At 40.6% G+C, this 15,401-nt stretch overlaps 1 protein-coding gene across 1 annotated transcript; it reads right to left on the bottom strand.

Annotated features, from left to right (window-relative positions):
* Positions 1 to 1,158: 1,158 nt before the first annotated feature.
* On the bottom strand, positions 1,159 to 14,284 carry LOC105495850 (serine protease 35). Its single transcript, XM_011765713.3, has 2 exons — positions 14,124 to 14,284; positions 1,159 to 3,426 (listed from the first exon to the last, which is right to left on the bottom strand). Exon 2 carries the CDS (start codon positions 3,404 to 3,406, stop codon positions 2,168 to 2,170), a length of 1,239 nt encoding a protein of 412 aa, XP_011764015.2. The 5' UTR covers positions 3,407 to 3,426; positions 14,124 to 14,284; the 3' UTR covers positions 1,159 to 2,167.
* Positions 14,285 to 15,401: the final 1,117 nt, after the last annotated feature.

Raw genomic sequence — 15,401 nt, forward strand, 5'->3', positions numbered from 1 at the left:
TTTTGAGTCAATTACCGTATTCCACTGGAAAAAATAATAAAATACTACTCAGTGAAATGTGCTTGGAATTAAATCAAATCATTAAAAAAATAAAATGGTAGTTAATACTTGCTGAAATCCTGTATACAAAACACATATGGCTGGGCATGGTGGCTCAAATTTGTAATCTCAACACTTTAATGCCAAAGCGGGAGGATCATTTGAGGTCAGGAGTTTGACACCAGCCTTGTCAATGTAGCAAGACCTAATTCTCTACTTCAATTAAATAAAAATTACAAAAGCATATATACAGATACAGTAAGAGTTACAGCTAATTTATTTTTTAAATTTTTATGGAATTATTTTTAAGAGGTTCACATTATAAAAGAATCTGCATGGCCAGGTGCAGTGGCTCATGCCTGTAATCCCAGCACTTTGTGAGGCCGAGGCAGGTGGATCAACCAAGGTCAGGAGTTGGAGACCAGCTTGACCAATATGGTGAAATCGCATCTCTACTAAAAATACAAAAATTAGCCAAGTGTGGTGGCACACACCTGTAGTCCCAGCTTCTCTGGAGGCTGAGACAGTAGAATTGCTTGAACCCAGGAGACAGAGATTGCAGTGAGCCGAGATCACGCCACTGCACTTCAGCCTAGGCAAGAGAGCCAGACTCCTTCTCAAAAAAAAAAAAAAAAAAAATCTGCGCTTGTACTGAATTTCTGCTGTTTTGAACATCATTCACAAAATCGTTTATCATAATCTAATCAATTATTTCTTGGTATACTAGTCCAGAGTATAACTCCCCATTATTAAAAAATTATAAGATAAATTTGAACCCTGGCAGAATCAACGACTTGAGTGTGCCATGAGAGAGAGAATGATGTGACCTTAGAAACTACCGGAAAGAACAGACCAGACCAGAAAAAAGGCCTACAATTGCTGAATTTTAAGGTGTACTTGATTTATAGATCACTAAAACTCTTTAAACATAATGCCCTGAACTATTCCCTTTTTACAGCCCTTTAGCAAGTATTTATTTATTCAAGAAATACACATTGAGTGCCTACTCTGTGTTTTGCCCCAAGGCAGTCATTGGACTCTGCTTATACTACATGATGGCCAGAATGAGTGTTGCAGCCTTGGTTCCTAAGGAAAATAACCAGACCCTCCTTTTAAAAGTCATATTCATAAATTTTATTCATTTTTAGGAAAGGACATATCTAAAATTACTAATCAGAGAATTCACCCTATGGTCCTCATACAAAAGCTGGATTTTGTCAAGGAGAAAAACACTCTTTCTTGAAAAAGATTACAGAATTCTTTGTCCTAAAAATGTAGCACCTCATACATAGAATGTATAGTATAAAATGATGTGGCTTTCAACACATGATCATTCATAATTTGTGAAGTGTCTTCCCTATGCATACATGAAAAGTCCATATTTTGAGTATTAGTTAAATAAAAACTTGAGATCTTAAAATGTCTCAGCTTCCCTATTTCTAAACTAGATTATTTCATAGAACAAACTATTTCTCCCATTTTTAAATAATACACATTGTAATTGTTATTTCTTAAAGCAGTAAAACAGTTAATAGTTTTGTTTATAATGCTTGCTTTTTCTTCTGATTTGTAATTCTTCAAAAAAACTAAACTAAATGTCTCAGACCCAACAGATAACACAATATAAACACTGAGGGAATGAGCTGAATGGATCCATCTCAGAGTAGTACAAACTATGTTGTAACTTTCTGTCTCTATCCTGATACTAATTGTGTTACCATCGACCTTTATGCAATTTCACATTTAATACACAACCAGCATCCTATTAGATTCTTCTTAGAGTAGGACCCTGAGAATAAGTCCATTAAGAAATCACATGTTATTTATAATACCTGTTGAAGGTTTAAAGTGTGTCTAATTTTTAAGAAGGCAACAAAATTTTCCTACAAATGAAACTCATCACCATGTAAAGAAGAGTATATGCTTGGCATTGAAGTGTCCATCTAGTTTCAGTATCTGTACCTATACATTTTTTAAATGGATGAGAATCTCCTGATTTTGAAAAAACGTTGAAATGCTATTGATAGGGTTCAAGTCCAGGCATAACCTATGAAGTGATCTCACTACAATAATCAGAGCTGGTTTTCTCTGTGATTTAGATGATCCACCGCCCTGTTTTAGGTCTCTGTTAGCCATAAGCACAATTGGCATCGTTCCCGTGAATCCAGAGGCAAATCTGGGCGTATTTGAGGGGAGTGATGCGAACAGCAACGTTGTAGTCCTTCTGAACCCCGTGGACATCCACCCACTGGTGGCCTGAGTAGACTGCAATGATTTTGCGCTTCCAATTCTTTTTGTCTGGATCTTTCAGACGCAGATAGACCCCGGAACCGGTGGAGCCCGACTCAGCATCGCAGTATTGGTAAAGGAGATCATTGGATTCGTCGGACACACTGCAAAACCGATAGACTAACTGATCAGCCCTATCGTTATCAAATCCTGAGAAGTGGATCATTCCACCAGGCATTTTCTTGATTGTTGGGCTGATTCCGAGTTCCATGTATTTTTTTTTGTGAGCACGCTTCAGCTCCAGAAGAGCATAGTCATAGTCCAAGGCAGCGTCCCCCATGCCTCCTCGTGCCCAGCCCTTCGGAATGTGGGTATTCTTGACCCGGGTCCACCGGAAGGAAGGCCTCCCTTCGGAAACCCTCTGACCCCTGCCAGATTGTTTTCTTCTTCTCCCAGCCTTGACTCTGTCCTGCAGATGCTCTCTGGTACCCTCTCTTTGGTCACCACCACTAGTTTCTCTCCTGCTCCTCTTAGAACCTCGACGTTTCTTGCCTCCACTTTTATTCCTCATCTTCAACAACCCTACCCTTAGCTTTTTACTCCCTTTGACATAGTCCTTTCCATCATGAACACAGTGGGCAGCAGTTAGAACGTGCTGAGGGGAAATGAGAATGCCACTACAGCCCGTGGAGAGCTTCACAGCTGTGCTGAAAGGGAAATTGGTTAAGAACCTTTTGTCCAAGATGCTGAACCTGCTGTCGGTACCATACACCTGTCTCTTTCTCCTAACATATGCTCCCTTTGTGGTATTTTGAGTCGGCTCAAAAACCAAATCCTGAACTTTCACCCTGGTTAAGGTTCGGGTGCCATTCTCAAAGACGGTCTCATAGGAAAGATAATCCTCCAATTCAGAAAGGCTGGGAGTCGGGAGTTCTTTCTGGCATTCGATGCCGCACACTGTATTTACCATCATCTTAGCATCTGCCTCAAATGTGGGGCTGGTGAGATGGAAAGTCCTTTCACTGACAATCCGGGGTACCTTTCTCAAGTGCCAGGTAAAATCCCGTTCCATTTCAGATCCATCGATGAGGGTCCACCCGGGTGTGAAAAATATCAACCAAAGTAGCATATTTTCCATTTTGATCTTCTAATTTTTTCCTTAAAAACAGAAAAAGAGAGAGGTTTACAATGTTTTCTTTTTCAATCTTATCCATTTCATTTAGGCCTTGGATCCTAAATGTACCTTCCCCACAAAGAGGTGCCCTTATTTCCACCTTACCTAGCTTTTGAGATTAGATAAACGCTGGTAAGTGGGCTCACATAGACTTCCAAAATCAGTAAGTTGTTTTTCACCCAAACTTCCCTCTGTCAGCCCTAATCGACCTCGCTCCCACCCCAACCTGTCATCCTGTCACCTCCCCCTCCATCTCCCCTAACAGCCCAGTGCCTGAGAGAGTACAATAGGGTAGTAGGTTGGGATCCTCTGTCGGCTAAGCCACACTCTCCTCCTTAGGTATCCTACAACTTTATATCCAGATGATTTAGAAATAAAGATAGCAGCAAATGCGCTGCGGTCTTTTCCAACACTTAGCTACTTAAAAACAGGGATCATTTTCTTAATCATAGCCATCAAAAAGGATGAGTTTGCGTCCTTTGTAGGGACATGGATGCAGCTGGAAACCATCATTCTTAGCAAACTATCACAAGAACAGAAAACCAAACACCGCATGTTCTCACTCATAGGTGGGAACTGAACAATGAGATCACTTGGACTCAGGAAGGGGAACATCACACACAGGGGCCTATCATGGGGAGGGGGGAGGGGGGAGGGATTGCATTGGGAGTTATACCTGATGTAAATGATGAGTTGATGGGTGCAGCGCACCAACATGGCACAAGTATACATATGTAACAGACCTGCACGTTATGCACATGTACCCTACAACTTAAAGTACAATAATAACAAATAAATTTAAAAAAAAAAAAACAGGGATCATAACTTCTTCATCTCTAGACTGTAACTGCCTAGCACAGAGCTAAAAAAAACTGCTCATTGAATACAGTGAATGCCCATGAACCAGGATTGGCAGCCCAAGCTGATGTAAAGGTGCAATGCAAATTACTGGATAATGTTTTAAAGCAGTAAGAGTGTTAGCAATAAATAAATTGCTAATTAATCTTCTATTGATCTGCTTTGATTTTTATAGAACTCCTGGTCATAAAAAGAAAATATACAGCACAGGCCATTTTATGCTAAAGTAAGAAAAATGTACCATGCTTTGTTAAAAAACAAAGTTATGCTTGAAACCACCATCTAAGCAAAGCATCATACAAAATGCTTTATGGTGGGACATTACTGCATATTAAAATTATGTGTAAGAATTTATGAAGTACAGGCTATTGGGAGGACATAATAATGGCTAGATATAGTCCCTTTTCACCATAGGTCTCACTATCTAAGACCAGTGTTGTTGTTTTATTTAAATATTGTTAAAGGTGCCAGCACGTAATAAATTATATAATACTTTTCCTACTGTTCAAATCTTCTTGCCCTCTTTTTCTTTTCTTGAGGCTCACTGGCACGTACATGTATCTATTTAGTGGAACTGATGTGTGTCAATCTTAGCTTGGAGGTGGGTATAGTAGGAGCACGCTGGAGCAGCAATTTTGAACCCTGTGTCACTGTTATTTGCGAACTATGCTTCAAGTCATTTTTAACTAATAGTTAAAATATCAAGACTTAAGCAAATGATTTGTACTTTGTATAAAGCAGAGGCAATTCAGCATTCGCTTATCCCTACAATACCTTCATCCTCAATGCTTTCTGATAAGTTTTATTTTATTTATTTGGTTTTTGCATGGAAAAGAAAGCACATTAGCAATGGCCCACAGCCATTGTACCACAGGGTACACCCACAGGATGTGTGCACTGGCACAAAAGGCAAAAATCAACCCTGATGCAGAGTTCAATATCGGTATCCCTTGATACAACAGAATTTATTTTGTCTTATACAAGTACAATAATTTTATTAACAAACTGAAACATTATTTTGATCAAACAAAAATGTATGCTACATTAACCTATTTATTGTTTAAATGTGATATATTAATGAAAACATAATTAATTTGAACTGTTATACATTTGGAAATATTAAGCAGGCCGGGTGTGGTAGCTCACACCTGTAATCCCAACACTTTGGGAAGCTAAGATGGGAGGATCCCTTGAATACAGGAGTTCAAGACCAGACTGAGACCTCAGCTCTACAAAAAAAAACTTTTAAAAAATTAGTCAGGCATGGTGGCAAACGCAAGTAGTCCCTGCTACTTGGCAGGATCGTTTGAACCCAGGAGGTCAAGGCTGCAGCAAACCATGATCATGGCACTGAACTCCAGCCTGGGAAACAAAGTGAGACCCTGTTAAAGAAGAGAGGGGGAGGGAAGGGGAGGGGAGGGGAGGAGAGGGGAGGGGAGGGGAGGAGAGGAGGAAATCTGCGTTATGTTACAATATTTTCTAATAGTCACCACTGCAAAGCAGTAATTATATCATCAAGGATTTTGTAGAGTAGAGCCACTTAGTATTTTATTTTGTCTTCTACGAAATTTTTCACAATAGTATTTCATCAAGTTAATTTAATTAGAATGAAAAAGGCTCACAACTCAGTAACTCTACTGAGCGCTTGAAATTATAGTTCCCAGGATGAAAATTTATGTCCTTGGCTGAAAAAAAAAAGTGAAAATCAAAGAGTTATTTGCTGCTACTTAGCTTATCAACAAACCAAAATACATAAAAATGATATATATCATTATATATATATATATATTTAAATCTACTTGATTCGCAGCAAAATTTCAATCAAGGGAGTTGTTTTGGTGTGGGAAATTTTTTTTTAATTGTTTTTTCATTTAGCTCTTTATGACAACAGCTGTCCACTGTGTACTTAATATAGGATTACATCAAAGCTTGAAAGTCAGCCAAATATCCACGTCAAGAGACACAAAGTATCTCACTTGGTATATCTTAACACTTGATACTAATGATCTGAGCAGCAATACACACGTGAAAGGCATTCCTGGGCAAAATAAAGGAGGTCTAAATAGTGTTACTGAGATATTTTTTCCCCAGGTGGGTCTGTCCTATGCCATAATTCTGTAGCCAGACTTTTAAGGAAGCCTCATCAGAGTTGAATTGTATTTAAGTATAATTTTATTTCTGGCTACGTAGATAAAGCTATTTTCTAGTCAAAGGCCTTAGCCCATACTTGGGAAATTTCCAATGCCATTAGTTCCTTTGAAACCATGCTTGGTGCAAAGCAATGACTTGATTTACCAAATGATAACACCAATGACATAGGCATGGTTTTCCTGCTCTGTGTTCACGTTCACATTCTCACAGCAGTTATGAATGGTGGTTGAGAACCCAAATCCTGGTTGCTCACCAAAAGGAAACACCAGACCAGGGGTTCTCAAAGGACAGTCCCTACACTAGTAACTTCGGCATTACCTGGGAACTTGTTAAAAATGCTAATTCCCAGGGCCTGCCCAGACCTACTGTTAAAAACTCTCCTGAAAGGGTGGTGGAGAGCGGTTCCCAGGTGGGTTTAACAGGCCCTCCAGATGACTCTGACACTCAATAAAGTTTAAGAACCACTACAGTAGCCAAGGCTCTGGTGTAGCAACATGAGCCGTACCCCAGAAGGTGGTCTTTGCAAGGATGATGGCTTATCTGGATTTTAAATGACATCTGCTTAACTCTGTGTACAAAATTAATTTATTCTGACTTCATTCTTTTACTGTGTTAGCAACTGACAATATCAAATCACTCAGCCAGTTCATAAAGAACAAACATAACTTACTTTTATTTATTTTTATTTTTATTTATTTTTTGAGAGGCAGTCTTGCTCTGTTACCCAAGCTGGAGTGCAGCGGTGTGAACTAGGATCATATGTCTCAAAAAATGAAATTCATAAGGTAATGAATGCCTCCAATATCTCATACTACAGATCATTCAATGGCATTGGTTCACCAGCCCTGCCTGGTGCCCTTCGAGGGAGCTCTATGCAGTGCACCACAGGAATAAAAACCATGCCCACGTCTACCCTTGGGCATGGGAAGGGCAGAGCTTTGTAATATGACCTCAGAATCACAGTAATAAGAGGACACGGATTTAGCCTAATTTGGCCTGTAATTTAAAATTGGGCAAATGTTTAAGGACACTTTCTTTTGGAAAATCTAAGTTTGTCTTGTGGTAAAATGTCAACGTGGCATAAATGATAGCTCTTACTGATAGAGCAATCCACAGTTTGTTCAGTGGATATCATCTACATATGTCCATTGTCCAAAAAGGACTAACTCGTTGATCTAAAAAGACACAGTCCCGATTGAAGGGGCAGCTATAAAATGTTGAAAGTCTAACGTCCCTTGTCTTCCCCATCCCCCTCATTTTTCCTGTCTCGCAATATAATTGTGACCTTCACTGTCCATTTCCAGATGGCTTGGATTTGGGGCTTCAAATTCCAATTTTGGTGAATGAAAGCGAAGTTGCAGTGATTGCTGTCCACCACTGTGAGTCAGCACACACACAGCTGATTATAGGTTAGATCCTGAAGACAGATTGAGTAGAAGGGAATTAAGGAGGAAGTAAGAATGTCTGTGTACGTAGACGAACTCTTACTGATGGAAGAGATGTAATTACACATTTGTACCCAATCTATTAACAGACGTGACCACACTTAACTACGAGATCACTTACTATTACCCTTTTGTTATTTGTTTATAGTTTCTTAGAAATGTGACTGCTCTCAGCGTTGAGAATATTTCTGTATCTGTTCCAGCATAGTGGTTATGAGTGCAGACCAAGGAGTGGGAAGGCTTGGGTTCGATTCCCTCTTCACCACTTATGAGGCATGTACATGTGGACATTTCATTAACTCTCAAAGTTTCACTTTCCTCATCTGCAAAGTGGGGATAATATTACAGTAAATTCAACTTCATAACATTGTTATAGAGATTAAATGAGATGAAACATGCAAAGAATTACTACTGAGCCCAGAGGATAGTAAGCAGTTAACACATGTTATTTTATAATTATTATCCTACCTTAATTGGGGAATTTGTATCACTTCAGAACAGGTTGTTATATAAGCCAAAATTAGAGACCTTGTAGTGTTCTAAAAAGTCAGTTTCACAGTCAAATATTTTTATTTCAAGATAGATAGTTTCCAACTCACTCTAAAATTCCCTTTTTCTTTGTTTTGTTTTGTTTTTTGTTCAAGGACAGCTTCACTTTAGAGACTTCCCAAATGAATGCTTTCCTAATTACTCATTTCTATGAATATCCATGCCTCTGTAATATATTTTTTTCATTGCTATTAAACTTAAGTGTGATTAAACACTCTGCAGCCACAAAACACTTAAATTGCATTTTCTGTGTCTTATTTATAGCGTGGATCTTCACTGGGAATTTTGGAACTGCATCAGACCCTCAGTCTAAAAAGAAACAGAGTCTATGTCAACATAATTACTCTAAGGGAGTGATCTACAATGAAAGAAAAACTCAACTTTTTGAGTGAGTCTGTCTAGAGTATATAGAATCCTATGATGAAATGACATTATACCTTAAGGCTCAGTTTCTCTTTTGTGTTTTGTTTTTTACCCTAGAAGTTTATATTCTAGCTTAGATAGAGCAGGCAAACTAATGAAAGATTAGAAGGCTGCCCACTGTATTAATATTTCAAATCAATTATTTTTCCTGTCTATGAGAAAGCAAAGATGCTGACTTAACACTGAAGGACCTGCACTGAATTGCTTTCCCTTTCCAGGTGACAGATTCGCAATTACTCATGCCTTTCTTTTCACCCGGTTCCTTGTAATGTCTAGTGAGGAACTTGTCCATATTTATGTATATAGTATGTTGCCATGCGACACGACTTTGCATTGATCTGTCAAACAGTTCCTGGGAGGCTGCTGTGGGTCAGGAACTACTCAGTCATATCAATGACCCTGTAGGGCCAACACCACCCTCTACCTTAGTGTGTATGTTAGGACACACCAATGATTGCATGACCACCTTTTAAAACTTGGCTGTCCTCTATTTAGCCATCTGCAATCCCAACACCTGTCCTTCCCAGCACCACTGGCTGTGTTTACACGCATACCTAAATTCGAGGACATGCTCTCATCTTCTCTACTTTCATCCTCCACCTACTCAGGATTGACACACAACAGGGAGACACTGGGGCCTGGCCAGATGATTCCGAATAACTGCAGAGAGAAATGGCTTAGGCAAAAGGCCACAGCAGGAGAGGGGGAGAGTTACAAATGACATAAACAGGAATAAAGCAATCACTAAAGAAATCAGTGATGTTTTGGATGACAATTGTAAAAACTTTCATAGTCAATTTTATTTTGGGGGAACAGATGCTGAGGAGAACAGATGCTGAAATCTAATTCCTGACCCACTGAGGCGCTCCCTGACAGCACTGCATGGAGGTAACATTTAAGTTAGAAAGATAAGTTAGAAACATTTAAGTTAGAAAGTGTATGAGAAAATAATCGTGTCTGTAACGTAATAAAAGAGGGGAGTAAGAACTACAGTGTTTCAATGATTATGGGGGCAGTAGGCTTTGAAGCCAAATCAACTTAAGTACACTTGCCACTTGTTACACTGTGATCTTGTGAAGGTTACCTAATCTCTCTAGACATTATTTCCCACATTTATTAGATAGAGATAATATTTTAGAACATTTTTGTGAGAAACTAATATGATAGGCACAATGCCCAGAGCACAGTAAGCTCTCCACAAAGATTAAAACAAATGTTATTTATATCAAACAGGGGGAGCCAAAACTCAGGTAGATATTTATAAGGTATTTTATACATCTCTAACTGCCTCATCATGGTATGCCAAATATCCTCATCCCCAAGACCTGTGAATACTTCCCACACACGAGAAAAGAGACTTTACAAATACGATTACATTAAGGATTTTAAGGTGAAGTGGTTATTCTGGATTATCCAGGTGGGTCCAATGCAATCACAGGGGCTCATATAAGAAGGAGGAAAACGGGTTAAGAGCGGGAAGAGCTGCTAGATGGAAGCGGAGGCCAGAGTAACGCAGGATCATGAGCTGAGGAATATGAGTGCCCTCTAGATGCTGCAAAAGGTGAGGAAAAAAGTATTTCCTAGAACTTCCAGAAGGAGGAACATAAATGAAAATGTGTTATTTTAAGAAAAACATGCATAAATGCAATTTAAAAACTAAAAATAGATCACAATAAAGCTTTAGATTTCTGATCTGCAAATGCATAAGGTAATAAATTTGTGCTGTTTTAAGCCACTAAGTTTTCGGTAATTTGTTACAGCAGCAGTAGGAAACTACTACACGTAAAAACAACAGTCTGCCTGACTGTTTAGAAAGAAAGAAGTAGTAGGGAGTGGCGGATGCTGTGGCTCACACCTGTAATCCCAGCAGTGTGGGAGGCCGAGGTGGGTTGATCACTTGAGGTGAGGAGTTCCAGACCAGCCTGGCCAACGTGGTAAAACCCCGTCTCTACTAAAAATACAAAAATTAGCTGGGTGTGGTGTTGTGCACCTGTAATCCCAGCTACTGGGGAGGCTGAGGCAGGAGAATCCCTTGAACTGGGAGACAGAGGTTGCAGTGAGCTGAGATCATGCCATTGCACTCCAGCCTGGGCAACAAGCGAGACTGCGTCAAAAAAAGAAAAAACAAGTAGTAGTAGTAGGGAGTGATTAAAAAGTAGAAAAGGGCCAGGCGCGGTGGCTCACACCTGTAATCCTAGCACTTTGGGAGGCTGAGATGGGAGGATCACTTGAGTCCAGGAGTTTGAGAGTAGTCTGGGCAACGTAGGGGGACCCTGTCTCTACAAGTGTGGTGGCGCATGCCTGTGGTCCCAGCTACTCTGGGCTGAGTTGGGAGGATCACCTAAGCTGGGAGGTCGAGGCTGCAGTGAGCTGTGATTGTGTCACTGCACTCCAGCCTGGGCAACTAGAATGAGACAGGGAAACCCTGTCTCCAAAAAAAAAAAAAAAAATCCAGCGGAAAAGAATGTTTCCTTCTGGGACTTAAAACATAAATGAAAACGTGTTATTTTAAGAAATAATATACAGAAATGCAATTTTAAATCTAAAAACACTAAAAACAGAAGATCACGATAAAACTTCATGGCGGTAGGACATGCAATATTGCTAGAGGAGAAAAAAGAATTAGAACGGTAAATGTGTCTATTCAACAAATGCATACCAAGTGCTAACTCTGTCATGCATCATTTCGAAGCCTTTTTAAAATAATCTATCTGATAGTCCTTAACTGTTGAGTTGGACTAGAACATTTATAAGATTTCTTCCAGCTTTAAAGTTCTAGAGTAAACCGCAAATGAGAAAACACAAGTAACTTACTCATCAATGCTTCTCAGGAAGGTTCAATTCCTAGTCATCCAGGGAAGAACTTGCCTGTTATCCACGTTGCTACCACTAGATGGCAAAGTTAGCCTGCTGATGGCAAATCTAAGGCCGGTATTTAAAATATTTACACTTACTCAGCTGTGAAATAGATTTTATTTTAAAAGCATGTAAGATTCAGCAGGGGCAAAACTTCTAACTGGCTAATAATATACTAAATGGCTGTGACATATGGAATTTATTACATTTAGAAAACCCACCTACAGGCCACGGAGCCCATCCTGATGAACTGAGGGCTGATAATGCTGTCTACAGCCAGACAATTTTCTGGCAGAGAGTTTTTCAAAAACAGTTGTAGTGCCAGCACACTTCCAGCATGACCTACAGCACTGTGAACTAGTCCCCCAAACGTGCCACAATTTATTTCAATGCTAAGGAAAATCTTGAACCCGCCAGATATTTCACATATGTTTATCAAATACTTTATAATCCATTACTAAAGGATAAGCTCTCCACTGATTCTAGGCTGAGAATAAACGGCAAGAAAGTTCATTGACAGCGGGCCAATTTCTATTCAAAATAGCATACCATAGCACTATTTTCAAGTTCAGTTTCATAAATGGAGACCAAAAAAAAAGTCTGTTTAAAAAGTTTGGCAGTACTTGAGGGAAAGGAAGATGGTAAAGTTACACAGTTGATTATTTTACAGTAACCCACAACTTCTGTTTCTCATCACAATAAAAAACAAAACCTCCCTTTGTTTTGGGGCTATTTTTCCATGACCTGTACATGTAAATTTCTGCAATTTCTGCAATGCTACGGGTCAATCAAATTTGGGGTGAATGACATTAAAGGAACCCTAAGAGGATTCTTTCATATGCTGCCTTATGAAGTGCACAGCACATAGCTCTAAACTTATCTGTATTTTTCAAGTTGGCCTTTGAGAGCAAAGAATATCTATAAATAGGTATGCTACTTTTCAGGTTTTAAAGCATCTATGGTCACAATGTTTTTAGCTAACTCACATCAGTTTTACCTATATGAGGCTTAAAGTTTTTAATTATAAAATAACAGCTTGCATACTACTAACTTGACTTTACTGTTTCCTAAGCTCTCCATCTCACATTTCTCATCTGCAAAGTTAACTCAGTGCTGAGGCAAAGTGGCTACATCCTCCCAAATTCTGAGTCTGATCCTACTGTTAAAATGCAATATGCTTGTTGGATATTTGAGCATTGGGCAGAGGAAAACAATTTACCCAATGGAGAAAATTAACTCACACTAGCAATTGTTTATTTTAACATCTAATAAGCATACACTATATGCCAAGTATATGCTAAACAATCTCACATTTTAAAACATGAAAAAGCTTCTTAAAAGCATACAGTTTTTCCAGCTATCTGGAAGAAAAATGGGAGACAGTATCCACGTCCACCACTTCCCTCACTAAAGGAACTCCTCTAATATTTCCTAATAAAAATAAAATTCCATATGATACTTGGCCACTACTTTCAAGCCTACATGTCTTATTTGGCAGGGATTTTAACATTCTGTCTTCTAAATTATAAACCAGATTCTAAGTATAATTCTCCAGCCAGCAAAATATGACTTTTTTAATCCTCTGGGGAGACAAATGTACTTCGGATAAAATAAGAATGAATTTCAGAAGTCAGAAGGGTTAATAAGGGGTGAAAGCCCCCTAGACACAGCATGCAGCTTCTTTTCAAATCAAGGACAGTGTAAAAACGTCTGAGCAATCAAGCGGGAGTGTTTCTACAACTTTTTAAAGAACCTTTTATTATAGAAAATTTCACGACTACACAAAAGCACAGAGAAAAGTATTAAAAGTCGAGAGAAAAGTGTAACCCCCATGTGCACATCACCAGCTTCAACTATTGTCAATATTTTGCCAATGTTTCATCCACCACCACCCCACACACTTTTTTTTCCTCAGCTAGAGTATTTCAAAGCAAGTCAAAAGCTTTTCTACTTCGTTTCGCCTCCTTATTTTCTAAACGTTTTCCTATGCTCCTTTTGCTGACCCCTGCAGCCAAGTTGATAAAAGGGTAGAGGGAGAGGCTAGCTTTCATAGTAACCCCGCCAAAGAGACTTTCCAGGAATGCGTATTATACCTTTCTCAATGGCATCTGTTAACAATCATAAAAATAAAGAGGGTCCCCTCTGGTACTGCTTAAGCAGAAAGAATTCCGTTTATATTCCAATGCAAACATTGTTGCTGTTAATATTAAACTGCAGAGGCCGGCACACAGAATTGCCTATGGGAAGGGTGGTTAGTTTCTTTGAGGACTGAAAGAAAGTGCCAAGTTTGACCCCTTTCTTCAAAGTCCTTCAAAGAAGCGCTCCTCGGGTAGGTCCTGCCTTTCTCAGGGAAATTTCTAAGTTCTAAGGTTGTTGGGTTTGGGGAGCTTCATCTTTACCTGCGAGGCTTGTTTGGTCCCCGAGGGCACTGTCAGCTGAGATCAGAGCTCCCGAGGAGGCGGGCGGGGACGCTGCAGCTGGGAGCCTCTCAGCCAGCCTGAGCCGAAGGCCGCCCAGCCAAGGCCGGGCCACAGCACCCGGAGCTCCCGCCGAGACTGCGGAGGAGGAGAGAGCAGCGCCGCACCACGGCCGGGAGGTGGGAGGGGAAAGGGGGCGATGACGCGGGGTGGGCGCGGTGGGATGGGGGAGAAGGGGAGGAGGAGGAGGTGGGCAAGAGGAGATGGAGATGGAGAGGGAGGGCGGAGAGGGGATTTCCCTGGAGGAACAGGATGGACTTGGCCGTGTCTCGCCCCAGCATTTCTGTCCACAAGCTAAGTTAAGCATTAGGAAAAATTCATCAGTAGGTTCACAGGGGATGCCTGTCCCTTTGATAGTATGCACTCCTTTAACAGTCTCAGGGTTTGTTCAGTAAGTCTTCCCCACTGCTTGCTGTTGAGACCCCAGCCATCTAGAAGAACGGAGGGCGTCTCCCCAACCTATCCCAAGCTAGTCTCCACCAGGGACCTCGCTTCTCTGGATGCACAAGCCGTAAGGTTACCCCGACTTGTACCAGCGCCAAGCGCGAGGGCCGCCTGGAGCCCAGGGTTCCCACTAGTGCCCTGACTGCACACGAGGATGGGGACCCCAAGCTGGGACGCCTGGACTCCCGGGAGCATCCTGCGCTGCCTCCAGGGGGAGCGCGTCAGTTTCCGTCTGCCGGGAAAAGGCTGGTTTTCTTCTTTGGACGAATAACCTTTAAGGTCCTTTCCCATCTCAGTCCCACCAGCGTTCTAATCTCATCCGTTCTCTCGTACTTTAATTGTCCTCTTTAGAAGAGGGGTGGGGGGCCACATGAGGAAGGAAGCCTCATTTGTTTAACAACAAATTCTAGTGGGTGACAGGTCTGGGGCAAGATGCCCTGATACAACGAGTACAAAACTCAGTCCTGGCCCTAAAGCGGGGAGATCAAGTAAATGCACAAGTATTTATGACACAAGGTCTTAGCATGTCTTGTAACACTCGGTTCGTTAGTGAATTACTGCATATCTCAAGTTTCTATGTACTTTTAATGAGATCATAACACATTTAGCATTGTCCCTCGTTACACTCAACAGACTGGTTCCAGGCCCTCTTCTCTCAGCCCCCCATACTAAAATCATCTCATATTCAAGTCCAAGTCCAGTTGTGGGCCCTGGGGAACACGCATATAGGAAAAGTCTGCCCTCTGTTTAAGCAGT

The sequence above is a fragment of the Macaca nemestrina genome, chromosome 5, assembly GCF_043159975.1.
Source record: "Macaca nemestrina isolate mMacNem1 chromosome 5, mMacNem.hap1, whole genome shotgun sequence".
Classification (NCBI taxonomy): domain Eukaryota; kingdom Metazoa; phylum Chordata; class Mammalia; order Primates; family Cercopithecidae; genus Macaca; species Macaca nemestrina.

Coding starts and splice junctions, on each gene's coding strand:
- LOC105495850 (XM_011765713.3), bottom strand. CDS start 3,406: ATGGAAAATATGCTACTTTGGTTGATATTTTTCACACCCGGGTGGACC.